The sequence below is a fragment of the Chamaea fasciata genome, unplaced genomic scaffold (genome assembly GCF_029207755.1).
Source record: "Chamaea fasciata isolate MVZ Bird 193981 ecotype frontalis unplaced genomic scaffold, bChaFas1.0.hap1 SCAF_12, whole genome shotgun sequence".
NCBI lineage: Eukaryota > Metazoa > Chordata > Aves > Passeriformes > Sylviidae > Chamaea > Chamaea fasciata.
In genome coordinates, this window is record NW_027094097.1 from 20100447 (window position 1) to 20128038 (window position 27592).

The following is a 27592-nucleotide window of genomic DNA, read 5'->3' on the forward strand; positions in this document are numbered from 1 at the left end:
GTGTCCTTTCCTCCCACTGCAGGTCCCTGTTCATAGTTACGTTCTTTTCCAGACATGAGCTTTGCCCACCTAAATCCCAACCCAAACCACCGACGACGGTGTCATTCCCTTTGGATAAGCCGGCAACTCAGTGGAGACACTTCAAGATTAGAAAAGCGGAGGAGCCAGCCACAGCCCTGGAAGAATCACGGGATCTTGGCCAATCTTCAGGAGCAGAGGTAGATTTTCTTGTACACCTACTGCTTGCGTTACCTCCCTAGCTTGCCACCAACAAGTCCTGCTCGTGCTGACCTCCCTTTTTGCCGCCCTGCTGTCCTGTGCCCTGAGAGCGGGCTGGGCAGCAGGGCCGGTGGCTGGACATGGGGTGTGTGGGAGGGAGAAACAGGAGAGTTCTCCTTGGAGAAACCTGCTCAGATGCTGTGTTGAGTGTGGGTTTTTTGCCTTGTTTTCTTCACAATGTAAGATGAGGCTTTTGTCTGCATCATGATGATAGGACCTCCAGCTTCCTTCCCAGAGCAAGCTGTGATGAGTCCTGATCTCCATGTACCCTCTTCCCGACCCAGCCAGACGACCTCTTTCCAGATCTCTCTCTTCACCCAAGAGCTGGTATCGCAGTGGTGGCTCTGAAGCTGTCTTACAAAATGAGACTTTGCAAAGTGGCTGTCTCTTCCTCCTAGCATAGAAAATGGCTTGTTTTTCAGGTGCCACCACGTACTTGGGAGAAGTATTACGTCCCACCAGGGTTGGAGGGAGTCACCTTTTTCATGGACTTAGGGTACACTCCCCTCGAAACTGAGAAGGTAAGAGGGAATCTGTCTCACTCCCACTTTTCCAGTGTGGCAAGCAGGGCTGTAGCTCCCAGTCCCACTGGTGGCCCTCAGCATTGCCCACAGCGGGGCCTCACATCCCTCCGGACCCATCGCAAAGTGCTGCTGAAGCAACTGGTTGTTAGAGAGGCTGTGCAGGACATGTTGTAGGGCTGCCCAAGGACGCTGTGCAGCACCGATGGAGGGCATTGCTCCCCTTGGACCTCATCAGGTGGTCCTTAGGAAATTTTTGCTGGAGCACGTTGAGAAAGTGGCATAGAAATCAGAGCGGGGCGGGGAAAGCATCAGGAGTCAGATGAGCTGGGCTGGAATCCTTCCCTGAGCTCCAAGAGCTCTGGCTCTGAGTCGCCTCCTTTTCTAAAAGCAGTAAGAAATGCTTTTTAAGGGCAAGTTGTGCATCAGAGAGAATTTCTACTGCCAGGACACATCCCAGTTCACTTTCATGTAGTGTATTAATTAATGCATTGATCTGCGAGTATGGGAGAAGATTTTCCCCATGGTCCCTCCACTGGTCACTGGCATGGATACAAGATGAGATTAGGATGATTCTGGCTGTGTTTGAGGAACAGTCCCCTCTGGCTACAGCTGCACTTTGCTCCAAGAAGCTCTTCTGCATCCAATTCCATGCTCAACACCTCAGTCTCTCCTGTCCTCCGTCCAGGTTTTCAGTACCCTGCCGATGTCGGGTGTGCTGCAGCCAGGAGAGACACAGCAGGCCTCCTTCACCTTCTTTGGCCTTCTCGACACCATCGCTCGTGTCACGGCGCTGTGCCACGTGGAGGGAGGCCCCACCTACAAGGTGAAGCTGACCGGGGAGGCCTCACGTGTCAGCTACTTGCTGAGCTCCCGGGAGATTGACTGTGGCTTACAGGTACCCCACATGTCCCCTGGCACAGCTCCCTGCCCTGCAACCATGGCCAGCGGGTTCCTGCCCGCCTCAGTCCAGGCCTCCCTCCCCTTCCCAGCCCCTTTGTTGGCCTGCGGCTTGGAAGTACAACCTTTGAGGGACAAATCTGGCATCCAAGCTGGTTTCAAATGGTCATCTCCAAGCCTCCCCAAAATGTTGAGAAAGGTACCCTGAGAAACACTGCCTCCTGGGGCAGGCAGGGTCCCAGTGGGGATGCTCTGAAGGACATGTCCCTGAGACATCCCTCTGCTGATCCATTCCCAAAGCCTGACCTCCAAGGAGATGCTCTTGTATAAAGCTCTTGCTTAACCCACACAATAATCAGGGGAAGAATTTGGGCTTCCAGTCACTACAGTTGCAGAGACTGTCCCAGAAGAATCCCCACTTCGCTCTTTTTCAGTTGAAAGCCCACAGGTATTTTCAGCTGCTGGCCCTGTCTGTGTAGCCCTGTGTGACTTCCTTGTTGCAGTATGTTGCTTGCCAATACTTGCGTGCAGGTGCCTTTTCTTCTGGAATGCCTGTCTTAGAAATGCACTGGCTTTTAGATACAATTCAATGGGGACAAAGTCATTGAAGCAAAAGAAAACTGTTCATTAGTAACAATTCAGCTGAGCCGGGTGTGTCTCCCTCCCCGAGAGCCGGGAGCCCAGCACACACACCCCTTTCACCAAAACGGCTTCTTTTATTCTTTTTACCCGGCCAGGGTGGTCCCTGTCCTCCTTCCCATCGGATGGTACTCGGGAACTTCCATTCTCTCTGACCGCCAACTCTTCTGTCCCCTCCCCTCTCATCCTACTGCCTTTTAGTCAGGTCTTCAACCCTGCCCCTCTCCCAGCTCACAGCAACACCCAACAACACGACCTGAACAAATCCAAACAATCCAAACAACAACACGCAAGAACCAACAACTTTCTTTCTTTAACCTCGTAACTCTTGGATTCATCTCACGCACCTCAGTGCCACCTCCTTTGTTTCTCCTGGCAGTTGGTGACCCCTGAGAGCACAGAGGGCCTGTGTCCCCTGGTTCATTTATTACTGGCCCTCACGTGGTCGTCACCACATGTCTGTGTGCTGCCAGAGCTCCCTGGTCCTGTGCAGGTGCCCTGTGCCTGGGGCTTGCCCAGCTTCCCAAGGGCCCGTATCTCCTCCCTGGTCCCTGCTCCCAGGTCTGCTTTCAACCCCGGGAGAGAGGAAGGAAATTCCCAGCACCAGGCCCGGGTCTGTAACTTCCTGCTCCTGTGCTTTCTCTCCAGATGTTTAATGAAATTCATCACACCACGGTCACCCTGGAGAACACCTGCAATATGGAATTCAACTGGGTGCTAAACCCTAGCACTGCAGACCAAGATCTGCCTGGTGTGTTTCTGGTCAAGCCCACCGCAGTAAGTAGCACAAGTGACTCACCCCAGCCCTGTGTCGGGTGGCCCAGGAGAGCGTTAAAGGGAAAAAAGAGGGGGCGGGGGGGGAAAGGGACAAAAAAGTCAGAGGGGAATACCCCAAACCCAGCCATGAGAGAGAGAAGGGTGTGAGCGATTTCTGCTGGGAGCAGAGAAGGTCAGACAAGTGCTGTCCTGATAGACTCCCCCACGGCCTTGGCTGGCGGGTGGCTCTGCTGTCTCACGGCAGACACCGGCGGAAGGCACAAGTGTGTTGGTCACTGTCCCGTCCCGCTGTAAGGGGAGCAGAGGAGAATTCTTTTTGATAGATTTCTCGGGCGAAAATAAGGCACAAACGCAGCAAATATTACATCTGGAAATTGGTAAAGAAAGGGTACGGCCCCGACCAGAAGGGGACAGAAAAGAGAGCAGAGAGAGAAAAATGAATGAACAACAGAGGGAGTAACAGAAGCCAGGGACAGAGCGGTACCGCTGGAAGCCTGGGGCGCTGTGTCGGCGTCCTGCTCGGCGGCTGGAGCAGGAGCCCGTGTGCGGCCAGCGCCCCGAGCGTGCTGCCGCGGCGGGCTGGGCGCGCTCCGCGCCCGCGGCAGGCGCGGCGGTCCCGCGGGCTGCGGCGTCCGGGCTCCGCAGCTGCGGCTGGGCACGGCCGGCGCGGCGGCTGCTCCCGCGGGGCAACGGCGGAGCGCTGCGGGGCCGTGGCCGGCGGGGAAGCGGCGACAGCGGGGTAGGCAGGCGGGGAAGGAGCGGCTCTGCAGGGAGCCGGGCCCTCCAGGTGCTCCCGGCACGACCACAACCAAAAATGGCGGGGGGAAACCGGCAGCGTTAACTGCTTTTGTGCGCCGAGATTCCTCCCGTAATTCAGCCCTTTTGGGAAGACTTAGTCAGACGGGCAAAGTTTGCCCGGGCTTCGCGGTCTGCCCTCCCCCAAGGGAGAGGTCGCTTGCAGCCCCCCGAGACGGGGCCTGCCTGCATCTTCTCCTTGCAACCTCCTCCACGCCTGGAGTGTGTTAAGGCTCCCAACGCGACTGCAGCCCCTGTAGTAATTTTTCACCCCGTGTCAGAAAATGGATTTATAACATATGGTGAGGCACAAATAAAAATGGAATTGGTTCCCCACTGCGGCGGTGCGTGTCCTCCCACGGCCGGCTAGCCCCGACACGCCCCCACACGATCTATAGAAATGTGGGATCTTGGCTGCCGACCTGCCCTGCCACGTTGGGAATGCGGAGGAAGAAAGACGGGACTCTCAAGAGGCCTGACTGCAACTTGGGTTTATTGGTAGGAAGGAGGGAGCCCTCAGCCTGCGACCGGTGCTTCAGGGAGACCCTGAATCTCAGGAGGGAGAGGGTTTTATACAGTGGCTGGAAACTCAGGGTGGCTACACGTGCAACCAGTGGGGTATAACTGGGGAGTGTCTACTGACGTAACAAGCATTAACATTAAATACCAATGATCCGAAGGAAGGAGGGGAAAGCTTCCAATCCAGCCAGTCGCCAGAGATCTCCCTTCGAAGCTTCTGGACCCGGGGGACAGGCCCTGGGTGACTGGCAGGGTGGGAGGGTTTCCCGACGAATGGTGGACAGGTAACCAAGGCGGGAAAGGTGAACCAAACAGGGGTTGTATGTGGGGCAGGCTGAGGGAGAAGCTTACAGTTTGTAACAAAAGGGACCTAAAAATACAACGGCACTGAACCAGGGTACAAAGAACAACTATCTTACATTAAAACTCATGATAAAGATCACGCCACCGCACCTCACAGTCACTCTGGGGACCCCGACGGCTGAGATGTCAGGCTGCTGGCGCTGGAGCGTTTCTGAGGGTCGCCTTACCCAGGCTGTGTGATCACACAGGACATTGTCCTTTGCCCTGCCTCCCCACTGCCAGGGCTAAGAACCACTTACATAGCCCTTCAGTAGGCGTGCTGGTCCCTGCCTCCTGCAGCTTTGTGCTGTGCAGAGGCTTTGTGGGGCAGTGAGGGGGCCGGGGAGCAGCGGGGCTGGAGGAGCGATGAGAAAAATTTGCAGCATCATCCCACCATTTGTCCAAGCTTCTCAGTCCTGCCTGGGTGTCTTTGAGCCGAAGCAGCACTCCTGCCTTTGTCCCTCCTTGCAGTGGGAAGAGGGAGCCGATTGGCTTTCCCATTTCTTCATGCCTGTCCTACAAGGGATGGGAGGAGCTGCTGGCCCTGCTGAGTGCGAGGGCTTCTCTTCCATAGCCAAAAAAGCCTTTTCTTGTTGAGGCGGGCTCTTGCTGGCAGAGGGCGAACCCCATGAGCAGCAGAGCTGTGCTCACATCACATCAGGCTGTGCTGGGGCTGCAGGCAGATGAGCTCTTGGGAGGACACACTGCACCCCCCGGGTCAGTGGCTCGATCTTTTGGGCACAAGGAAGGTAGGAGGTGTGAGAAGCAAAGCCCACTCATCAGTTAAAATTTCAAGAAAATTTAATATGAGACAATAGGGGCCAAAGTCAATAAAGCAGAAGGAACAGCACTGCCTGCTTAGCCACATTAGCTGCAGCCAGAGGCACACACCAGTCAACACAACACCCCTTGTATAGCCGGGGTATTGCATCAGCCCAATGCGTATTTACAAGCAGTTCTTTGTATTCCAACGTTTTAACAGAGTTCCTTCTCCGTCCGGCCTTTTTGGAGCATATGCGGTTGTCCTAGTCCTGGTCCTTTGTTACTTTTTGACACATTCAACAGGCTTCAATTCCTTCATTGGTTAAATGTTAATATTACAACAATTCTTCACCAGCATTGGTATCACAACAAAACATTTGAATTAAAAGAACTCTAAACTTCAGCAAAACTTCTTTTACAAAAGTCAACATTATAAAACATACAGTGTTTACTCTAACAATTGCAAAAGCCAACACTGTAATGTATTTATCATGATGGTGGTGTGGTTTGATGGCTTCTTGTAGATGAGAACCTGTCTTCTCAGCCTGTCTGTCCCCTGAACCATTCCCCATCAAACTCTGATGCATCCCCTCTCTCTTCTCCTGTCCCTGCAGGGCTCCATTGCACCAGGCGAGACGCAAGAGCTGAATTTTTCTTACGTGCCAGGATTACCAGGAGCCTTCAGCAGGACTTACCACCTCAAAGTGGGTGACCTGGAGCCAGAAAGTATCCGTCTGAAAGGAGAAGCATCCTTTCCCATGTTTAGTGTGAACCTGCCCTGGAACATCAAAGGTGGGCACTGCCTGTCTGCCTCCAGGAGGGGCCCCTCTGGTTTTGTTCCCTACCATATGCCCACGGGGCAGCTCGTGCCCACCTCCAGCAAGCCTGGAGGGTTGCAGGACTCCCAGAGCAACTCAAGCTCTCTGGTTGCCTCATGAGTCTTGAGCAAGGATCCCATGTGGTCTTTGTCCCAGGAACCATCCTGCAGAGCTTGCCAGCACATCTGGCAGGGTTCTGAAGGGTGATGGCTAGACTGAAAGGCTTGGGAAAGCTCTAGGAGAGGCTGGCAGGGCTTCTGGCAGGGTTGGATTTGTGTGACATTGCAGGGGATGAGATGCTCCTCTGTGGGGAGGCAGATGGGTGAGGATGCAGAGAGGAGCAGCAGCATCCACTTTCCATAGAGGGCTTGAGGGATTTCTTTCTGGAAGGAACCAGTGGTGGGAGGCAGGGACTTCCCAGCTTTAATGGGATTGGCACTTTGCTCACACTTCTCTTTGTGGATGTTTTCTTCCTTCAGGAAATGAAAAGTATAAGGAGCCATTGGAACGGCATGTAAAACAGCAGCAACAACCAAGTCAAAGGAAAGAATCAGCTGTTGTGAAGAAGACTCAGAGCCCGAAGACTAAGACCTTGAAGTCTCAGCCCCCAGTGACTCAGACCCTGAAAACTCAGGCCCCGGTGACTCCGACCTCAAAGACTCAGACCTCGAAGACTCGGAATCGGAAGACTCAGAACCGGAAGCCCGGCTTGCTTGGCTCTGGCGATACAGTAAGAACAGCTGCAGCCCAGTTTGGCACACGCCACCCTCTCCGTGTCACCTGAGGCCCTTGCAGCCCACAGCAGCTTCCTGGTGCCCTGATGGCATTTGGGACCTCCCTGCCCACTTTACAGCCATGTGTCACCTCAGCATTGCCCCTAGGGCTGCCACTCTGGTCATGGTCTCTTCTGGGGTTGCACCAGCTTCCTGGCTACCCCAGGGAGAGATCCTGAAGGCCATGCTCAAGGGATGGAGTTGATGGCGCTTTGAAGGAGATGCAGGTCATTTCTGGGGAGTTTGCTGGTCCCAGCCCGAGCCCTGTCAGATTTACAGACCCAAACAGTAGGTGCCTGATTGTGCCCTGGGACTGTGCTGGCCGTGCTCATCTCCACGAGGCACCAGCTACCAAGCTGTGCTTTTCAAGACACAAAGCTTTCAAGGCTTTCCCGGTTCCCTTTCAAGACAGCTTTTGTCCAAGCTGCCTTGGTACTGGCTGGGGGCAAGCAAGGGTCTGGAGCTCTGGAAGGTTCCTGGCTTGTCTGTCTGCCCGGCCAGATCAGCTTTGCCAACAGTGGCTGGGCAGGCAAAGGTGTGGGAGTGACTTCCCTGGAGATGAGGTCCTGGCTAAGAGCAGGCGGTGTCACGGACACTGAGCAGCCAGACAGGAGGACCCCACAGCCCCTCTCAACAGCAGCAGGGTGGGATCCTTTCTGAGACAGACGCCCAGCTGCAGATAATAATGGCAGAGAAGGCTGGTTTGGAGGTGCAGCAAAAGCTCTCATCCCATCCCCTGAAGAGCGGGTTCCCTGACGAGGAGCTGCTCCAGAGTCTTATCAAGTGAGTAAGGATTCCCATCCCCATCTCCAGGTGCCCCGTGGGGAACATCTAGCAATGTCTCCTTGTCCTGAGAGATCCTTGTGTCTGCACAACTGGGGAATAGCCAGGGACTTCAGAAAGGGTCTGGTCCCGGTGGCTGACAGGCTACGTCTGAGCAGAGGAGTGTCCTCCCTTCCCCAGCACCACGCTGAGCTTTGGACTGCTCAGCTCCCCACAGGTGTGGGGTTCTGTCCCTGCAGCTGAGGGGACCCAGCGCAGACCTTCAAGCCCTTCCAGGCCGCATAAATTCTGTCCCTGCTGACTAGCGCTAGAAGAGACAACTCCCAGCTGACGTCTTGGTTCCAACTAACAGAGCACACTAGACAAACGGAGAAGGGAACTGCACGTGTCAGCAAACACTTTAAAATCCAAACTCAGATGGCTCGAATCCTGGTGGGGTGGCAGGGCTTATCTAGGTTCCTTGGTCTCTTCCCTTTGCGCCATCATGATGCAGCACAAGCACAGGAGGCTTCCATTCAGGAGGAAGATGCTCTGCAGAACAGATCATATGATCTGGTTGCAGGGCAATGAAGATTTCCTGTGCGGGCAAATCTTTCTTCTAGGCCCTGAGGCAATTTCAGGCTCAGGCTGTACACGAGGCTAAGCAGTTTCATTGAGACCAGTGGAGGCCCAGTGTACTCACCTCTACTGGCTTTTCATGGCAGAGGAGCTGCAACCAGTGTCCATTTTAAACTAATTTTAGTTTCAGCTACCATGGGTGGCTGATAAAACCTAGGACCTGCACTCCTCCTGATTTCCCAAAGTCGTTGCCAGGTGGTCAGGCCTCGGGTTTCCTATGCTTGAGCTGAGTTTTTACAGCAATGAATACAGAATTACCCACTTTATTTGCATCTTCCATCCACCTGAAACTGTAGCCAGGCTGTGGTTTAAGGACTGTCCTTACTCCTTCTTCCAGCATTGAGCCGCTTGAGTATGTCCTGGACCTGGGGTCTGTATTTAAGGGCTGCACTGAGAGACGCACTCTGGAGATCACCAACCCTGGGGAGATGCTTTTGTCCTTCCGGATGGATGTGTCTGTCCTGCAGGACACAGGTAAGCAGTGCTGGAGACACTTCCTGTGGGCTTGAAGGAGGTGTCTCAGACAGATTAGCTTAAGCCACTGAACTTGGGGACGTTTCTGAGCTTTTTCTTCTCAGTGGCCCTGCTGGGAGCTTCAGAGTCTCAATTCTCCTGGCCAGCCATGCCCAAGGACCTGGCCTGCCTGTGACTGCCCTAACGCTTCAGTGCAGGGGCCAGATGGGCTCATCAGCCCGGTCACCTCTCAGCATCTTCTGCCCTTGGCTCCCACCAGCATGAAGTTTCTTTGGGCACTCTGTGGACTTGTTTTGTGAACCAGTGGGGTCTGCTGTGTTTTGGAAGTGCTTTGTTTGGAGTTCACGCTGTCACCGCACTTGTGTTAAGCCTTTATTGAGGAAACAGCCTGTCAGATCCTCTGGTGGATGAAAAGAGGCTTCCAAAAGTGGCCTTGAGGCAAGGCTGTGCTTCCATCACACGGAGGCTCGCTGTGTCTGAGGGGTGTTCACAGGTGCACTCTTTTACGTTTTTGTCCAGGTCACCGCACGGCAGGGGGGTTTTCCCAGACTTCTCAGCCAGGACACCTGTAGGGCCTTAAACATGCTTATGACACATTTCATGTCTCTTGTGTATCTCAGCTGCTTTGTTTTCATCTGTTCAAGGTTTCAGTGTGGACCTGGACCAAATGGAGGACCTGCCTCCCAGACACACCGTGACATTTGAAGTGTGCTTTGAAAGTGCTTGCCGCCCACAGGGTGACGTGGATGTGCTGCTGCCCATCAAGGTACCACAGCTCTTGGGGCAGGCAGCAGGCTGGGCACCGCAGCAGCTGTCACCTGCACCCTCCGCTGAATTCCCTGTCCTTCTCCAGGTAGAAAAAGGCCCCACGTCTCACATCCGCCTCCATGCCGCTGTCATTGAACTGTCACTCAGACTTTCAAAGAACACTCTGGAGTTCTCGGATACCCTCGTTGGGCAGTGCCAGACTGAGACAGTCCGGCTCTACAACTGGTTCCATGTCCCCTGCACTTGGTTTATTACTGCCATCCAGCCTGTAATGGAGGTAAAGCACGGGCAACACTGAACACGTAACTTCTTGGTTGGGTTTTCTTTGTGTCTCTTGCCCTTTCTACTCCTGTGGCTGCCTGAGCACTTGGGTCTACAGCGTGTTTGAGGAAGCTTCTGAGGGTCTAGATCAAGGCTGGTTTGCCTGGACCTGTTCCATTAGCTGATGCTTTGCTTTTCTAGCACCTTCACCCATTCCCCCTCCTCTGAGGACTCCAGTTCCCTCTCTGCCTGCCCTGTCTACAGGTTTTCCCTCCAGCTCTAGGCTATGGGGGCCACGCTTGTTGTGGCTGTGGGTGCCCTCAGCACCGTATCAGTGTCTCAGAGCACTGCAGGAACTGAGGCTCTGTCCTCGCAGACCCAGGAGACCTGACAGGATTCGTTTCTGTGCCCGGAACAATCAACGCAAACGCAGGACACCAGCCCTACATCAGAAGAAGCAGGCACTGGAGGATGAGCCCTGTCCCTTTGAAGTGATGCCCTCCGAAGGAACCCTTGAGGCAGGAAGCTGGCAGGACTTGAAAATCCGGTTTACACCAAACGAGGACGTGAGATTGGCAGGTGTCAGCCCAGGAGGCCGAAAGGAGGGCCTGGTGCCGAGAGTGTGCTCTGAGCTCTGCCTTGGCAGGGAGCTTTCTGCAAGCCCCGTACTCAGCTACTCAGCGTGGCTCAGTTCACCCCACAGAGCATTGCCGTGAGATGTGCTTTGAAATGCCCACAGGGAGCTTGCACAGAGAGCATCGGGGCTCTGTGGCTGCCTCTCGGCACACGGGAGGGATGTGCCCAACTCCCCTCAGCCTCCCCCTTGCCCGGCTGTATTTGCAGCTGCGACACTCGGTGCAGAGCAGCTGCACACCGGCAGAGGATAATCCTGGAATGGTCCGTCTAGGCTCATCCTGCTGCAGAACTGACAGACAAAACAGCCACCAGACACCTTCCTGGGCACAGCAGGACAGTCACCTGTAGTGCTGTGCTGCCAGCAGTCCCTGGGGCTCTGGCCTGCCTGCACAATCCCATGCAGCGGGGGATTCAACTTAAAGGATGGAGCGTTCCCAAAAGTAGTTTGCCTGTGGCCGCTGGGTCTTGGAAACTGATGGCCTGTACCGGTATGGACACAAGTGCTTCTGTGCCTGCAGACAGTCCCAGGGATCTTTTAATTGCTCAAGAGACATAACCATCTTGTGTCCGGCTTTGCCCAGAGCCAGACACTAAGCAGTGAAGATGATCCTTATTTCTAGCCGGTGAGAGCTCATTTGCCTCTCTCCTGGAGCTGGCGTTTGCCTGATGCAGCAGTGCCAGGACTGTGTCTGGACACTGTAACCCCGAGGGCCCTTCTCATGAGCACTGCACTCCTGCATGACTAGGTGAAAACATCTGACAGTCCATTGTAGATCCATCTGATGCCCAAATACCCAGTTACAGTGCACACCAGGATTTATCCCAGTTATTCGGCCCCAGACTACTACAGACGCTGTAGTCCCTGGCGTCAGTAAATACCTGGTGGTTTCCATTCACCTTGGAGGGACTGGGAACACCCTGACCTTGGAGAAAGCGTTGTATCTGGGGTCCTGTCACCTGGGACTTCATGGATGAGTTTTCTTCACTTTTCTCTTTTCAGAGGTCTTACAAGAATGAGCTGAAGCTTAACGTTTGTGAGAGCAGCAATTGCTTAATGCTGCACCTGTCAGGACAAGGTCTGGAGCCACGGCTGGAGTTCAGCCCCCCGGCACTAGAGATGGGATGGGTGCTGGTGGACAGCGACGGAGTGGAGGCCACAGTGGTGGTGAAGATCCCATGCAACTTCCCCATTGAGTTTTACTCCCTGGATTTTGATGAGCAGTACCTTGAGGAGGAGAAGGTGAGAAGGCAGGTCTGGTCCCCATGTACATGCTGCCCAAGCTTCACAGCACTCCAGCATTCCCAGGCTTGTGCCAGGGCGACGGAGGCAATCCCCAGGGAAAGCCAACTCTGCTGACATGCTGTGGGAGGACTTCAATAGCTTGTGTTGTTGGGAGGAAGAGAGGAGACAGAAAATGGGTTTGTTGAGCGTGTGTGATGAAAGGCCAGAGAAGGAATCTTGCGTATGGTTTCTCTTCCCTGCGCACACAGATCCTGAGGACGGCAGTGGGGTCTGAGTACCAGAAGAAGTTTCTAATGCCTCCCCGTGCCGTGGGCGAGACACTGCCCCCAGAGCTGCTGGAGTACTATGAAGCCCAGAAGAGGCTGAATGCTCAACAGGGAGAGGTCAAGGCCATGGCAGAGGCTGAGGCTGAGGCCATGGGCGAGGCAGAAGCAGGTCAGAAAAACAGTGAGGGTTTGGCAGCGTCTGTTTTGACTGTGGTCGCAGCACCCATACACCCTGAACGCTGTCACCTTCGGGGAAAGCCCATGCTTTTAAAAACTGCCTGTTCCCCAGCTTGGTGGAGGAACTCTTGGGTGAAGGACTGGGGCATCCTCTACCAACCCTGAGTGTAGCCAAAGCAAGCTCCTATCTGCCTGCCGTAGACTGGGGAAATAATCGGGATATTCCACAAAGACTAGGATTGGATGAGTTCTTCAGCCAGTAGAACCAGGTCTAATATCACTGGCTCTTTTATATTTGCACTTTCCTAGCAACAAAAGAACAAGCTCATGTTGCTTTCACCAAGTCTCCTTTTCCGGGATCTGAGCAGATTGGGAGGATGAGGAGGATCAAAGGTAGGCAGGAGGCTGACCTTTTCCCCTGGTTTTTCACTGCAGCACATCACAGGGCTGTCCCATTCTATCCTGAGGCCATGGTGAAGGCGACTGGGAATCCTGTCTCTCGAGCTGTCATTCGCCACCTGGGCATTGACCAGTCTTCAGAGAGGTGTGAAGCACAGCAGGACAAAGGGATTGTTGTCATTGTCCACGGGCCACCCCTGGCAGGTATGTGAGCTGCAGCCCTGGGCTGCAGGGAGAGGGGCAAGCAGGAGAAATACATCCTGGTGGACCTTGGTGCTTAAGGCAAAGACCTCAGCCGAACAGGAGGTGGAGATGATCCTCCTGGCTCTAGAATTCAGAGCTGGCAACCACGCTCCAGCTGCCTCCCTCATGGCCTCCCCTGGAGGGACGCTTGATTTCCCCCTGTTCTTTTAACTTTGAAATCTTGTTGGAGATTTTTCCAGGGCCTGTCCCTGTAATGCCTCATGTGCACGTGTCACCAAGCAGTCCTCCTCTCTCTCTCAGGAAAGACAGAGATGGCGGCGGCCCTGTGTCACCATTACGACGCTGCTCCCTTGTCCCTTGACACCGTGGTGAAAGAGGCCATTGCCAATGATGGCAGCCAGGCAGGGCTCCGTGCCCGGGAGCTTTGCACCGAGGCTGCCATGGAGCTGAAAAGCAAAAACGAAGGTAATGCTGGTGAGGAGAAATGCCAGACCCAGAGCCAGTGCTTGAGAAACCCACCATGACTGTCCACTTCTGCTCACTCAGAGCAGCAGTTTTTCATTCTTTGCGTCTCTTAGGGAACATGGGTGAAGTGCATCTCTGGCTGGTCTTCAAAAAATAAAAAATCAATTTTAAGGGCTCAGTCAGGGATTCTTTGATATCCCCCTTCGCTGCCATGCTTGGCACGTGTTCATTTTTCTAAGGGTGGTGAAGCATGCCTGTCTCTTTCCCAGATATTTTCTATTTCCTCAAAGCTGAATCAAGCTTGCTTCTCATGGGCAGCAGGCAGAACTGCTGCCCACTTTACCAAGGAAAAAGCCTTCTGAAGTGGCTCATTAAGCACAAGAGGACTGACTATGAGTGTAACCTTGCAAACAAGAGGAAGGGAAGGACAGCCTCCCAGAGGAGTTTCCAATCAGAGACATGCTACAAATGAGCTCTTGTCTCCCGGGATTTACCTGTGCTCACTGTCAGGTTACACAGCTCGTGTATGTTGGGCTGTTCTCCATGTGAGACCAGAGACTTTTAGGAAGCTTACTGGGCAGCTGGTAGCCTGAGCTCTGCAGGGTGAGGCCAGACCTGCCACAGTGCAGGGGGAAGTTTTGCATTGCTCACTTTTGAACCTGGCTGGGTTGGGAGCTGGCGGAAGGAAAAGGAGTCTGTGTCCCAGCAGGGTTTTCCCACAAGGAGCATTTAGCTTCAGCAGAGACGGGTGGTGCAAGCGGGGCAGGGCTGCAGGTCTCCACAGGAGAATGCAGGATGGGTGCAGTGTATGGAAACAATGGTCCTGGAGGACAAATCCTTGGCTTGATCCATAGGGGAACTCCTGTGCAAGCAGTGTCACCTGCATGCACAGTTGTTAGGAGGGACATAGTGCTGGCTTTAAAATCAAGGATGGGATAGCGTGCTGGTAAGAGAAGCAGGGAGGGAGCTGCTTCTGAGTGTTGCCAGTGCCCGGCAGACTGGGGAAAAAGTGCCGCGTTCCTTCCAGGGTCCAAGGCTGTGCCCATTGTGGTGAAAGGTGCCTACTTGCTTTTCAAAGCCCTCCTGAACCATATGTCCCCTATGCAGCTAAAAAGCGTCAGCTTGCTCTTCTGGCCAAGAGAAGACAAGCCTCTCAGGAGAAAATGAACAAGAAGAATGCCAAAGGCAAGAGCACACCAGCGCAAAAGAAGACGGAGCCAGCCAGCAAACCCCAGGTAAACATGATCTGCCTGGGTTGGTGCCTGGGACCTTTGCATTGTCTGTGAGATGGGCAGGGGCTGCTTACAGTGGAGGCTCTGTGCCAGCCAGGGCCTGGTATGTGGATACATTGCACCAGGAGTTTGCAGGCTTGGGTCTCTGCTGGCCAGGGGATGGGCCCTCCAGGACCATCCCCTGGAGCCCCCAGCCTGCACTGCAGGGTTGTTCTAGTCTCCACTAGTGAGGAACCCCAGCTGCAAGCCCAGCAGTGGGAGTTGTCCAGGGCTTTCCACCGGGGTGTATTTTCCTTACAATGGTCCACATTACAGTTCACAGTTTCCACTGCTCCTGCACCGCAGCAGCTGAACATCACCAGCAGTTGTGGGGAAGAGCTGAACTGCCTGAGCTGTGTGCTGCCCGAGCACCTGCTGGTGGAGATCCTCTGTGAGAGGCTGAAGGTATGTGGGGTGGGGAAAAGGAGACATTCCTGCTCCGGAGAACAGGCAGTGAGGTACAACTCGGAGAGGAGGAGGTCTGTACATGCTCTTGGAGGATCCTGGCCTGTGTGCAGGGAACCCTGGGGGAAGCTGCAGATGCCCTTAGTTGGCAGAGCCTAAGGACAGACACAAGCTGCTCTTAGCTAATGCACCTGGAACAAGGACAGCTGGTGCCCTGTGACATCTGGGTTTACTGTCCAGCTGTGAGCTCCCTGTGTGCAATGGCTGACTTACTCTTCCCTTTATTTGCAGCACGAAGACTGCTGCAAGGGAGTGGTCTTTGATGGCTTGGAGAGCCTCTTTGCAAGAAGCCTGGAATCTTCTCTGCTCTGTGTACTCACAGCTGTCAAGAATCGCCATTATATCTACGTGGTGCACGTGCATCGGGATTATGCTTCTTGGAAAGCCAGGAAGGAAGCTGAAATACAGAGGAAGGAAGATGAAAGACAGAGGGAAGGTGAGATATGTCTGTCCCTCTCAAATCTTCTCTCTCAAGCCCTCAGACTTATCTCTGTGTGTCTGGGTTTGCAGCAGAGCTTGTAAGAAGTGTTTTTATTCATCTTTCCACCTTCTGCCTCTGTAACCACACTCATCTCAGAGTTGCAGGAGACTGGAGGCTTTAAGACACCTTAATCTCTAACATTCAAGCTTGGGCAGAAGTTCAAGCTGTTGTAGCTCAGTGACAAACAACTGTCCTCAGCCCTGGTGCACTTAAGCCAGGAAAAGCACAGGAACTCACTGCCTGGCCATCGTTTGAGGGATTGTCTGAATTTTGGAGCAGGGATATGAGCTCCCCAATGTCTCCTGGTGTGATATGCTGGGTTGGGAAAAGCTGTGAGTCCTTGCAGCTGACTCCCAAAGCACCCAGCTGTGCTTGCTGTCACTCATGGTTTCTCCTCTGGTTTGTGCTAAAGAACTGCAGCGGGAGGAAGCTCTTCAGAGGAACAGAGAACGTGCCTTGAGAATGGATGAGGAAGAGTATGATGCCCTCCCTGAGGAGGAGAAAGCTGCCGTGGATGAAATAATATGGGAATTGAACCATATGCGGAGGGAGAGGCGAGTAAGCCTTCCATGGGTTCCTGCTCAGGGTAGTGTCCCCGGAGGGTCTCCCTGCTCCAAGGACTCTGAGCTCAGACATGTTTGATAGCAAAGGCCAGAAGCAACACAGGGATGGCCACTCTTAGCTCCCCGGCTCCCAAGGGAGGAAGGACCTTCTTCTGTTGAGGTAGAACATCTTCTTCTCTATGGTGAAGACAGAGCTGGGCTGATAGGGTTTTTTACTGCAGCTGAATCCCACTGGGGCAGCCCATGAGATGAACAGGTTAGCAAAGCTTGGGAGTCCACCGACGCTTGTGAAGCCTGGGAGGCCACAGGGGAAGCAGCCAGCAGAGACAAGGACTTGGAGGCTGTCTACCAAAAGAATGATCTGAACAGTGTTTGTTTCTTGCTGCCTCAGGTTTCAGACACAGAAAACATCCTGGGGATTGTTCAGGCTGAAAACATCAAAATCTCTGCAAAGGTCTATGATGTTTCTCTGAGGATCGACATGCCTGAAGGTCAGTGGACGCCTCCCAAACAAAGCAGTCCAGGTGCACTGCATTACCTTGGGGGGCGGGTGACCAAAGCGCATGGGATGGGATGGGATGGGATGGGATGGGATGGGATGGGATGGGATGGGATGGGATGGGATGGGATGGGATGGGATGGGATGGGATGGGATAGCATGCAAGGATGGCATGGACACATGAAGCACAAACCCTGCAAGTGGTGTGGAATAATGCATTGTCAGGGCATTGACAGCCTTAAGTCTCTCCCCTCTGAACTTTGAAGTGTGCAGCTTCACGTGCAGATTGGATTTGGGGGCTTTGAAACAACAGTGACGGGAACAGGCAGTTGGCAACTCCCACGGGCTCAGCACAGCATATAAAGTAATTTCCGTAGCTACTAATCCTGCAGATAATTTGAGTAGGAAGAGAAAAGGCAGACAAATAGCTGGAAAATACTGTCAAGAACAGAAACTTGCTGGAAAGGGTTTTGTGTCAAGACCTCCATGTAGTTTGTGACCTGGCGTGTTCTGCAGCTGATAAATACCATTTCTGACCTGGCTCTGCGGGTTTTCTGCAGGTCCAGATGGAAGTTTGGAATTTGGAACCATTAATGTCCTAGATAAGGTGAAGAAAGTCCTGAGTCTAAAGAACAAAGGGGTATACAACATTGAGTACAGGTGAGTCCAGCTGCCTGGTAGTGAGCATTTCTTCAGATTCCCAGGCCTGCATTCTCCCTCTGTCAATGGCTAGAACCTGTTTTCATGCTGGCTACCTCATGGGAAATACAAAACCCGGACTCTCTAATCTCAACTATTTTACTAGAGAATCCAGCCACAAACCAGCAATTCTTCACAGCTCAGCACGAACCCAAAGGAGAGCCCCAAAAATTTCAGCCACTGAAATGATGAGATTCATTGCTTTTCTTTGATGGTCACTTCCTTTCTCTTTCTGAGACTCTGTAAAGAAGCAAATGAAAAATTCTGGTATCAAGGTTTCATGCATTAACCTTGTGATTGTCTGCACTCTCTGTCAAGATCCAGGATTCCCTGAGCAGAGCTGAACTCTCCCTTTTTTTTTGTTTTTTTTTTCTGGTCCTATGCAAAGTCCTGGCCGTGCTGGTGGTGCCTGTACTTTTAACTGCAGAGATCTCCATTCCTTCCCTTTCTCCCCAGCTTCACGCTGAAGGGTGCAGGTCCCAGGACGCAAAACTTGGCATCCCACTTCAGCGTTGAGCCTCGGTCGGGCATGCTGACTGCCTCCCAGCCTGGTGTGAATATTGAGATGCTCTTCCACCCCACAAGTGAAATCTTCCTCAAGAACAAACCCATCCTGTACTGCCAGGTGAGCTGCTTGGGCCAGGCTGTGTTATCTCTCGACATTTTGGGAGTGTAAACAGGATAGGTGTCGAGTGGAAGGAGTGCTTTAACTGGAGAATCCTCTCTCCTACATACACAAACAAAGTCTTTCAAAACCATTTGGGAGGCTTCTTAAGTGGAGCTGAGCTTCTGACTCCGGAGGAGGTGCTTAAACAGGGAGGGGTAAACTGATGGAGGCCTGGGGTGGAGACTGGGGACTGGGGTAGAGGCTGGCCTCTTTGCTGTGTTTACCACCCCTTCCTGTGGACACAGGTGATAGACGGCAGCTCAGGGGAAGGAGGCCAGACTGTTGCCGAGATCCCACTGAGGGTGTCGGTGAGAGCTGTGTACAGCAAGTACAGCATTGAGCCCGCCTCACCCATCGACTTCGGTGCCATGCTCGAGGGCACCAAGAAGACCCAGACTGTCATCCTGGAGAACAAAGGCATGCTCAGCTTCGAATTCTACATCCACCGAGCACCCGAGGATGCATCTGCATGGGAAAGCCAAAGGTACGAGAAGCCCTGCACCACCTTTCCTGTCTGAGGAGGCACCAGCCCACGGCTGGTATGTGGCAGGCAGCCAGGAGACCTGGGCTGTTGTCCGTTTGCATCCCTGGCTTGGGGAGAGGGAGCAAAAAAACACCGCAGTGTCCCCAGGTGTAGTACAAAGCTGGTGATAGAGCTCCTGTCCAGCAATGGGTGCTGCACTCAGGGAGCCATCAGGAGCAGGAAGGCTTCCCTCCGTGTGGAGGAAGGCCAGCTTTGGCCTCAGAGAAAGGCAGGGGAGCTCAGCATGACAGATACCTCTGCTTTCTCCTCTCAGTTCAAAGCAAGAGCAATCTGCTCCATCAGCTGCAAAGCGCTCAACAGGAAAGAAATCGAGCTCCTTGACAGGTGGGTGACTCCTGCTCCCCAACAGTGCTGCTGCCGCGGGGGATGTGAGAAGATGCTGCTGTGCCCTGGCTGGGGGCTCATGGCTATAGGGTGGGACACGGTCTACAGGATGGAACCCAGTATCTGCTCAGTCCCACTGACACTCCTGTACTTTGGCTCTGACCTGGACTTGTGGGATCAACAGGGGGGAGCAGGTCCTGTGTTTGGTAGCTGCTAGCCAGCATAGGTCTGTGAACACCACAGAAGCAAAAACACGCCTCAGTGAACTCCCAGTCCGCAGAGCTCAGACAACATTGCTTTTTCTTCTTCCAAGTCACCTACCTTTCTCCTGTCATTTCTCACAGCTATTTCTGCTCTCCTGTGTTACCTCTGGAGGCTGAAGGATCACAGCTACCACCTTCATTCTTTACACTCAAACTCCTTTCTCTCTGCTACTTGGGACAGGCTTGCAGCTCCTCTTGGCTTGTTGGTCTCAGCCTGGGGCTGCCCTTGGGCCATGGAGTCATCCTTCCCTGCCCTGGGACTGGGGTGCTTGGGCCCAGCTGGAGGCCAAGGCGGGACACACTCTTTGCTGGGGTGCTCAAGGCACAGCTGTTAGCCATCAGCCTCTCCTGGAACTTTTTCTGCAGGGTCCCCTCAGTCTTGGCATGTTCACGGTGTCCCCTTGCTCCGGCTCCATCAGTCCGTGGGGCCAGCAGAAGATCACAGTGGAATGCCTGGCAGGGCAGGAGGGGACGTGTGAGGAGCAGCTCTACATTGACATCACGGGCAGAGACCCCAGGGACAATCCCCTTGGCATTCCCTTTACCCTGACTGCCGAGTCCTGCCTCCCAGGTACGTACTGCCCACAGGTTCCCTTGGTCACACCTGCTGCTGATCAGCACCTAAACTTGCTGCTTGGATAGAGATGCACGCTAGCCCTGGTGTCCCGCCTTTGAATCCTCAGAAGTTCCAGCCCTCTTCAAGTCCACCAGCAGACTCATCCTTCCCAGGCTGAGAGGGATGCATGGAAGGATAAAAGGAAAGCAGCGCTCTCTAAGACCGAGGTTGACTGAGCTCCATCCTCAAAGCCAGCTCCCCCACCCAAGGCTGGGTTTAGCAGTCACCCAGGGCAGAAAGGATGACTGAGAGGAAAAGCCTCCTGAGAGGCCAGCAGGGTCCAGATAAATTCATCAGTGAGGCTTCTCCTCCATGCTCATCCCTCTGGTCTATCCACAGGACTCGTTGAGGATGTCCTGTCAATCTTTGAGAAGTACCCGATCTGCAGCAGCACTGACCTCAGCCGCAAGCTGCGGTCAGTGGAAGGCGTGGGCTTGTTCATCAGAGATGAGAACAAATTCATCTTCAACAAGGTTCTGGTTGCGCAAGAAGCTGAAGCTCATTTCAATATCTACCATGCAAGCAGCCTGCCGTGTGATGTGGTGCTCTCCATCAGACCCCTGCGTGGAAAGGTAAGAACAGGAGGCCAAGGTGATGGTGTCCCTCTAAAGGCAGTGTGAGAGTCTGTTTTGTTCTCCAGATGCATTGCTTCCTGGGGCCCAGACTAGTCTAGCTCAGTGCAGGTCAAACTGCAGGGGAGAGCAGCAGAGCCAGGGAAGAGTTGTGTTGAATTTTGCATGTCTCAGGCAAGGTTCTGGCTCACACCTCTGGGCCTTTGGCGGGAGAAGTGAATCCTTCTGAACCTCTCCTGGACGCACACTCAGAGAGGGGCTGTCATGAACTGACATGCCAGGGTTCAAAGGAGGCATTTCCTCAGGCTCCCTGGCTTTTCCTTCACTTTGAAGGCCAGTTCCAGGTTATTTGCAGGGTTTTCCAAGCAGTGCCCACCTCCCATGTATGCTGGGGCAGCGGCCAGGGCTCAAAACACAGACTGCTTTAGCACAAGGTCAGCGTTCCCTGGGAGGGAGGGAGCCTGCCCAGGGAAACAGGGAGGAGGACACACTGCCTGGGGCTGTTCTCAGTAACGCATTTATGAATAAAACTGTGTCATGTTGAAAGGTGTTTTCTCCTAACACTGCTCTCTGGGTTCCCCCAAGGATAAAAGCCCTGTCAACAACGTTTTCAAGTTGTATGCAGTCAAGATGTCCATTCAGGGCTCATCCTGTGCTGTTGCTACGGTGACCTTCACCCCACCAGATGAGCAGACCTACGACTGCACTTTCAAGGCTTCCCTTGTCATCCCAGAAGGGTAACTGACTGTGAAATATTGGGGGAGGCTTCAGTGATAGCTCCCTCTCCACTGGGCAGGCACAGGCCTCTTGTTAGCTCTAATGCTTTCAGTAGCCATAGGCAGAGTACTTGGCATGAGATGATCTGGGAGGCAGTAACCGTTGGACAAAGCCAAAAAATGAGACTGATGGTTTATCCTTTATGAGGAATTATGAAGACATGGAAATATTAGGTAGCCAGCTGAAAGTTACTGAGATGTGCTGCAGCTGACTTGGGGATTTCCAAGGACAAAGGCCTAGATGAAGCAGTTCCTGTGCCAGCAGGTCAGCAGTCACAATTTCCTGTGTACCTGTAAAATTAAGTGCTCCTCTGATCACTGTGATTCCCTGGTATTCATTAAGCTATTTTATGTAAGGGACTGGAGCTGGTATGAAAGAGAAGCACAGTTCCTCTGCCCTGGGACCTGTGTAGTGCAGCTTTGACCTGCCCTTCCTCAACCTTTTAGTGGCTGAATTGGAACAAGAGAAGTCTAATTGCTAATATGCAATTGCTTTCTTACTGTTCTTGGAAATGATCTTTACTGATGGTGACAATGATTTATTTTTGCCTTCTTGCTTTTGTACTGCTTTCATGCTGTGCTTTTGCTTGTTGCATGTGTCTCATCTCACTGCAGCCAGGAGATTTGCCATGCCTCATCTGGTGCCTCATTATCTACCTCCTGGATGGCATGATTCAATTAACTGAAATTATTTTTAATTGTTATTGTGGAGGGCTCTTTGGAACAGATTCCTCTTGTGAATGGCGCTGAGTGGACTGGGAAGAGCCTGGTGGGGGCTGCCTTGTGTGGTTCAGGAGCCTCAGGCAGGGAAAACACTGTGGGTGGCCCTTGCTGCCTCACTCACCCAGGGAGAAATGGGTTAGTGCCAGCTGAAATTGTTTCTGTGCCTCTCCTGCAGCCCTGTGAAATTTAAACCCCAAATCCTGACCTTCACCATCAGCGGGAAGGGGCATGAGCCGCAGCTGACAGTCGTGTGCCCAAGTGCTTGCAGCAGGAGGGGAAATTCCGAGCTGTGCTTCAAGAGGCTCCGGCTGGGGGAGTCAGAGATGCTCCCCCTGGTCATCCAAAACAAGGGCATAATACCTGTCAAGGTGAAGACCTGCTCAAGGAATGGTCTGGTTTGGGAACAAGTGCTTGTGGCACAGGGGAAGGGTCCCAGAAAACACGGCAGACCTGGGAAGAGGTGTCAGAAATTCTTTTAAAGCAAGTGACTGACATCTGTTCTCCAAGAAGGGAGTTCTTGGAAATCGTGCCTCTAGCCTTTCTTCTTTAAGTTGAACACAGGAAAGGTGGTGCAGTATTTTCCCCCATCTCTCAGGTCACCTTTTGTTCTCATGGACATGGGGTGATTTTCCAGCTCCATTAGATTGTTTTCGATCCCAGTTTACTGCATTTTAAGTAAACTTAGTTGTGGCTTAATTACATTCTGCTCATTACTTTCTGTCCTGTTTGATTCTGTGTCAGGTCCATCCAAATGCCTCTGAGCGCTCTTTTTTCCCAGCTGGTTTGACTTAACTTTTGTGCTAAGTGCTGTTTGTAGTGGGAGAGGTGCTGGGTTCCCATGCGGGACCAGCAGCACTGCGGGGTCAGTCCCTGTGTTCCCACCCTGTACTCACACCAAGTGTCAATGTGCTCTGTGCTCCCTTTTCTCAGTTCACGTTACACCTGGAGGATGAGCACGGAGCGTTCCTCTTGAAAGGCAGGGGCTCCACACTTGAGAGATTCTACACTGAAGATGCGGAAGACGACTCTGCTGTACACGGTAAATTCATTAACCGTGAAGTGTGATCCTGCACAGAGGGAAAACGTGTGCCCTGCTCTTGGCTTCTCTGAGCAGCAGCCAGATGTTAGACACAGTTTCTTTTCTTGGGCTCTCTGTCCCCCAAGCTTTTCTTGGGGACTTTCTCCTAGCAAGTTGTAAGAAGTTCTTTGGCTCCTCTAGACAAGGTGGGTTGAGTTGTGGGGGACTGTCACTACCTCAGTGGACCCTCTGAGGTATTTGCTGCTTGAGGGAAGGCACCAGCCTGAATGGACACAGCCCTTGAGCACACAGACAACCAGCAGAAGCCAAAAGCACTCTCTGGCTCCGCTTTCCATACGGCTGGAGCTGGCTGGAAGCAGATGGAATGCGGGCTGGGCATCAACCTGAGGTTAAGCTGCTTAAGCGGTGATGTGTCTGGAGGTGGCAGTCTTGTGAACACAGGAAGAGGGTCTGGAACCACTGGGGGTAGAACCCGTGCTTAGGAGGCAGCTGATTTCAACCTCTCATTCCTCATACAGCCTATGGAAATATTTCCTCTGTACCGCCGTATCACTTAACTCTGATTTCCGTTGCTGTGCAGAGCGTAAGCCCCCAAAGCCTTTCCTGCTTCTGCGTCCTGGGGAATCGACAAAGTTCGACGTCATTTTCAAACCCACCCTGGCTCAACGACTGGAAGGGAGGATTCGTGCGTTAGTGGGGGACAAATACTCTAACAAGACCCTAATGGAGCTGGTGGGTGAAGGCCACAAGGACGAATTCACCCTCGACGGACTGGAGGAAGGTACACAGGAGAGGAATGCTGAGAGCATTCTGAAGAAAGACATCATTGATGGTAAGAGAGGAGAGGCTGCCAAGGTGGAGCAAGGAAGAGGGAAATGTCTGATCATGTGTGTCCTCTCTCTAGCCAGGCCTGGGCTGTCACCCACCGGACTTGGTGGCCTGTGGGCGTGGCAGGCATGCCTGCAGAGCAATGTGTGCTGTGCTTCATGTGGCTGGCTTAGGGGTGTGTCAGGGTGTTTCCCTGAAAGTGGTGGGCTGGGGAGCCGCCTGGGAAACTCCCTTCCAGAGGGAGGAAGGCTTGGAGCAAGAAAGCATTGAACATACAGGTGTCTGTGCACGTGAATGGGGGTGGATGGAGCTCCCTGCATGCTGAGGTTGCCTTGTTCTCCTCCTCAGCAGCTGTCAGAGCGAATCACATCCAGTTTGGGGACTGTTCTGTTGGAGAGCCCTGCAACAGGACCTTCACCATCACCAACCACACCTGTACGAAGGTCATGCGCTTTGAGTGGGAGGCAAACGCACCATTCCAGTTCTCTCCCAAGGTGAGCGTGGACGGCTCTGCCTTTCCCCATTGCTCAAGCCCTGCCCTGGTGTTCCCAGGAGCTGGCAGGCAGTCCTCACGTACCAGTGACAGCCCATTCCAGTGCCACGTAGGAGATGCCGAGATGCCAAGTCCCTGGCTTGGCAATGGCTGCCAGCCTTGCAGAAACGGCTTCATGTTATGGGAGGTGGCACCTTCTGTTCATACTTTTGTCTATCAAACTTCACATAAATCCACTCCGACGCGCAGATTCCTGGCACAGCAGCTCACCACATCAGTCCCTTTTGCTGTCAGTCCTGCCCTTGGCAGTGCTTCCAGTTTGGTTTTGACTCCCTGATTCTCCCTAGGTGGGACATCTCCATCCTGGCTGTGCCAAGGACATCACAGTGACCTTGAAATCAGATGTCCCAGCCACCTTCAGGAGGCACCTTGTGAAATGTAAGGTGACCGAGATCAACTTTGAGCTGCCAGGAGGGGAGGTTCAGGACTGCGACAACAAAATGCGCATTGTCACGTGGAATCAAACCACCAGGGAAGAGCCGGCAGCCAGGTGGCCTGGAAAAAGGAAGGCGAGAAGCAAAATGGCAAAAGAAGACAGCCCAGCTTTTACAAAAAGAGCCACGGTAACCCCCATCACTGCTGGCTGAGCAGCTCCTGCTTCCTCTGGACATTGGACAGCCGTGAGGTTCACCAGCAGTGCATTCTAGGGGAGAGGTGGATGCACAGTGACCGGACACACTCACGTGAGAGGGGGAGGCCTTTTGACAAGAGACCTTTAGCCAACACAAACTACGAGTCTGTGCCACAAGCACAAGGGTTGCAGCCCGTGTTGAATGGGAGACAATGTTTGATGATGTTATCCCACTTTATGGTGGTTGAAATCTCTTCATCTGATCTGGTGCCTTTTCACCAACAAGGAGTTAAGTCTGCTGCACTCTGTCTCTTCTTTGGAAGTGAAGTATACTTCTCCTGCATGTGCTGGTGAACTCCAAGTTTTGTCTGCATGGATACCAGAGTTTTTAGTTGTGATCTCTGTATTGTGTGGGATATCTCATCATGGAGTAGCCCAGGCACTGTATGACAGTATGGAGGAGTCTGGAGAAGGATCATCTCCAGAGACTCTTGCTTTTATTGTCATTATTGCCAAACACACTCGTCTTGGGTGAAGGTTCTTTCTGAGTTTCTGAACCATTTTAAGGCCTCTAAACCATCCTCTTTTCTATCAGAACATCTGCAGTTGGAGACTTTCCCAGTGAGATCTTTCACATCCCAAAATGCCCGTTGCCAGCTCCCTGCAGTGTGGTTGTTGCTCCACACGTGACATGTGGAGAGCACTTTCTCCTAAGACAAGAAGAAAAAGGTGCTTTCCAGAACTCTTCAGTGTCGCCTCGATTTTCAGCCTTCTGATGACTGTTTACCTATTTCCAGTGGAGTTTCTCAGGGATGTAACATAAACAAGTAGATTGTTTTCACATACCAATATGTGATGGACTTCTGAGATGACCATTGGGGTCAGAGGGGTGTCCCCTTTGTCCGCCAATCCTGGGCCAAACTCCAAATCCTGTTTAAACCCAAACCCGACAATAAACGGCGCTTTTTTTTCTTTCCTCACTTCAACCTGTCGGGTGAGTGTGGTTCTTTCGTGTCCCTACTGGCGACATCTGGTGCCCGCTCGTGAGAATTACAGTGTGTGGAGTCCGTGAGATTGTCTTCAAGGTAACGGGGGTTGTGTGTAGGTAGCCGCCTGCGAATATGGTATCCCGGAGCTCTAAGACAGAGGTTGCTGTCTTCGCCTTCTGGCGCCATCTGCTGGAACGGAACCAGGGTTTTGTTTCTGAGGAAGAGTTTCAGTGTTTATATTATTTTGGAAAGGCAAAAGGCTTCCTTATTGATGCTGGGATGGCTATCTCAGAAACTGCCTGGGGTCGCCTGGGTGGTTATCTGATTTGGGCTTTGTCTGCGAATTACGATGCAGACATGGTAAATCTGACGGTGCTCTGGAGACGATGCGATACTGTTTTAAGGAGTTATTGGGACTCCGGGGCCCCGTTGAGTATCGGCAGCTCTTTTGAGGGGCTGTCGGGCTCGGACGCTGAGGCTGAGGAGGAGGTCCTCCCCTCGGAAGCCGAGGTGGATTCAGGGTCCGAATGGGGCGGGGAGCTTACCGTTGACCCCCGGGACGCTGCGTTCGTGGATGGCGAGCCAGGTTCCCCGGGGGGCGCGGACGAGCCGCTGAGCGGGGGCTCGCCAGTTCTTGAGGAGCCGGCCGTGCCGGCCCCGACCGCTTCGCCCATTCCGGCGCCCAGGAGGCTGAAGAGCGGGGGGGTTTCCCCCTCCCCGGCGCTCTCCCGGCGCTGGCGGGGAGCGCGGCGCTGCTTCCGCCCGTCCCCACGCCCAGGAGGCGGAGAAGCGGAGGCGGCTCTCAATCCCTCTGCGCCTTTCCGGCGTCGGGGGGGAGCGAGGGGTCGCGGGCTCCGCAGGCGCCTCTGTCGGAGCCGGACGCGGTGACGACGCAGCGTCCACATCGCGGTGTGGGCCACGAAATACCCCCTCGGAACGGCGCTGGAGCCGGGGGCAGCCCCGCCCGGCGATGCGCTGAGCAAGGCGCCCGCGCGAGCGGCGAGGGCCCCGGAGGGGGGAGCGTTGATCGACTTGCTGTCGGACCCGATCCCTGTGGGCGGGCAGTCCGTCCCGCCCCGCGTGGAGCGGGCGGGGCCCTCTCTGGGCCTCTGCGCCACAGGCGGAGCCATGCTGGGGGCGCTGCCAGCCCCGCCCCGCCCCGCCCCTCCCCTCCCCTCCCCTCCCCTCCCCTCCCCGTGTCAGCCCCGCCGGGCGCGGCGAGTGATGTTGCTCGTGCTGGGGAGGCTGGGCCGGGCCCGAGCGGCCCTGCACCGCGCCCCGCCCCCTCCGCGGGTTCTTCCCCGCTCGCGCCGCCTGCGCCGCTTCCTCCGCTGTCGGTTGAGTCTCAGGCGGCGGGGCGGGCTGGTGCTGCGGCTCCATCAGCCGCGCCCATCCCGGCGCCCCGTTCCCCCCCTACGCGGCGGGAAGTGAAAGTGAACGGTCCTTTCCAGTCCCTCTATGAGGCTGATCCCGGAGGCCAAAAGACTCCCTTCTCAGCCTGACTTTGTGGGCTCTGCTCGGTGATTCCTCCCTCCTCTGTTTGCAGGTGGTCAAGAGAGTCCCAGAACCAGCTCACGCTGTGCTGGAGGACAGCAGCCAGGAGGCCGAGCTGTACCTCAGTGCCATTGTTGCCTGCAGCCAGTTAAAACTGAACACGACTGTGGTCCAGCTCAAGGATCCCTTGCCCTTCCAGACAAGGAGAGCCACGTGAGTGCTGGAGGCCAGGCAGG

The 27592-nt window shown here is 53.9% G+C and overlaps 1 protein-coding gene across 1 annotated transcript in view; it reads left to right on the top strand.

The window, feature by feature from the left end:
- The window catches only part of LOC136296097 (hydrocephalus-inducing protein homolog), an 88571-nt gene that overhangs the window by 59020 nt on the left and 1959 nt on the right, over positions 1-27592 (top strand). The window contains 34 exon segments of the mRNA XM_066194920.1: positions 53-218; positions 702-800; positions 1489-1698; positions 2988-3116; positions 6149-6326; positions 6832-6962; positions 7026-7082; positions 7787-7908; positions 8864-9000; positions 9645-9766; positions 9854-10050; positions 10463-10595; positions 11666-11905; positions 12157-12343; positions 12787-12954; positions 13255-13428; positions 14527-14650; positions 14948-15095; positions 15387-15591; positions 16049-16194; positions 16591-16690; positions 17259-17358; positions 17854-18022; positions 18310-18548; positions 18862-18930; positions 19558-19766; positions 20151-20383; positions 20969-21120; positions 22058-22250; positions 22813-22921; positions 23502-23753; positions 24101-24243; positions 24590-24811; positions 27409-27569. Coding sequence (XP_066051017.1) covers positions 53-218; positions 702-800; positions 1489-1698; positions 2988-3116; positions 6149-6326; positions 6832-6962; positions 7026-7082; positions 7787-7908; positions 8864-9000; positions 9645-9766; positions 9854-10050; positions 10463-10595; positions 11666-11905; positions 12157-12343; positions 12787-12954; positions 13255-13428; positions 14527-14650; positions 14948-15095; positions 15387-15591; positions 16049-16194; positions 16591-16690; positions 17259-17358; positions 17854-18022; positions 18310-18548; positions 18862-18930; positions 19558-19766; positions 20151-20383; positions 20969-21120; positions 22058-22250; positions 22813-22921; positions 23502-23753; positions 24101-24243; positions 24590-24811; positions 27409-27569 — 5424 coding nt within the window.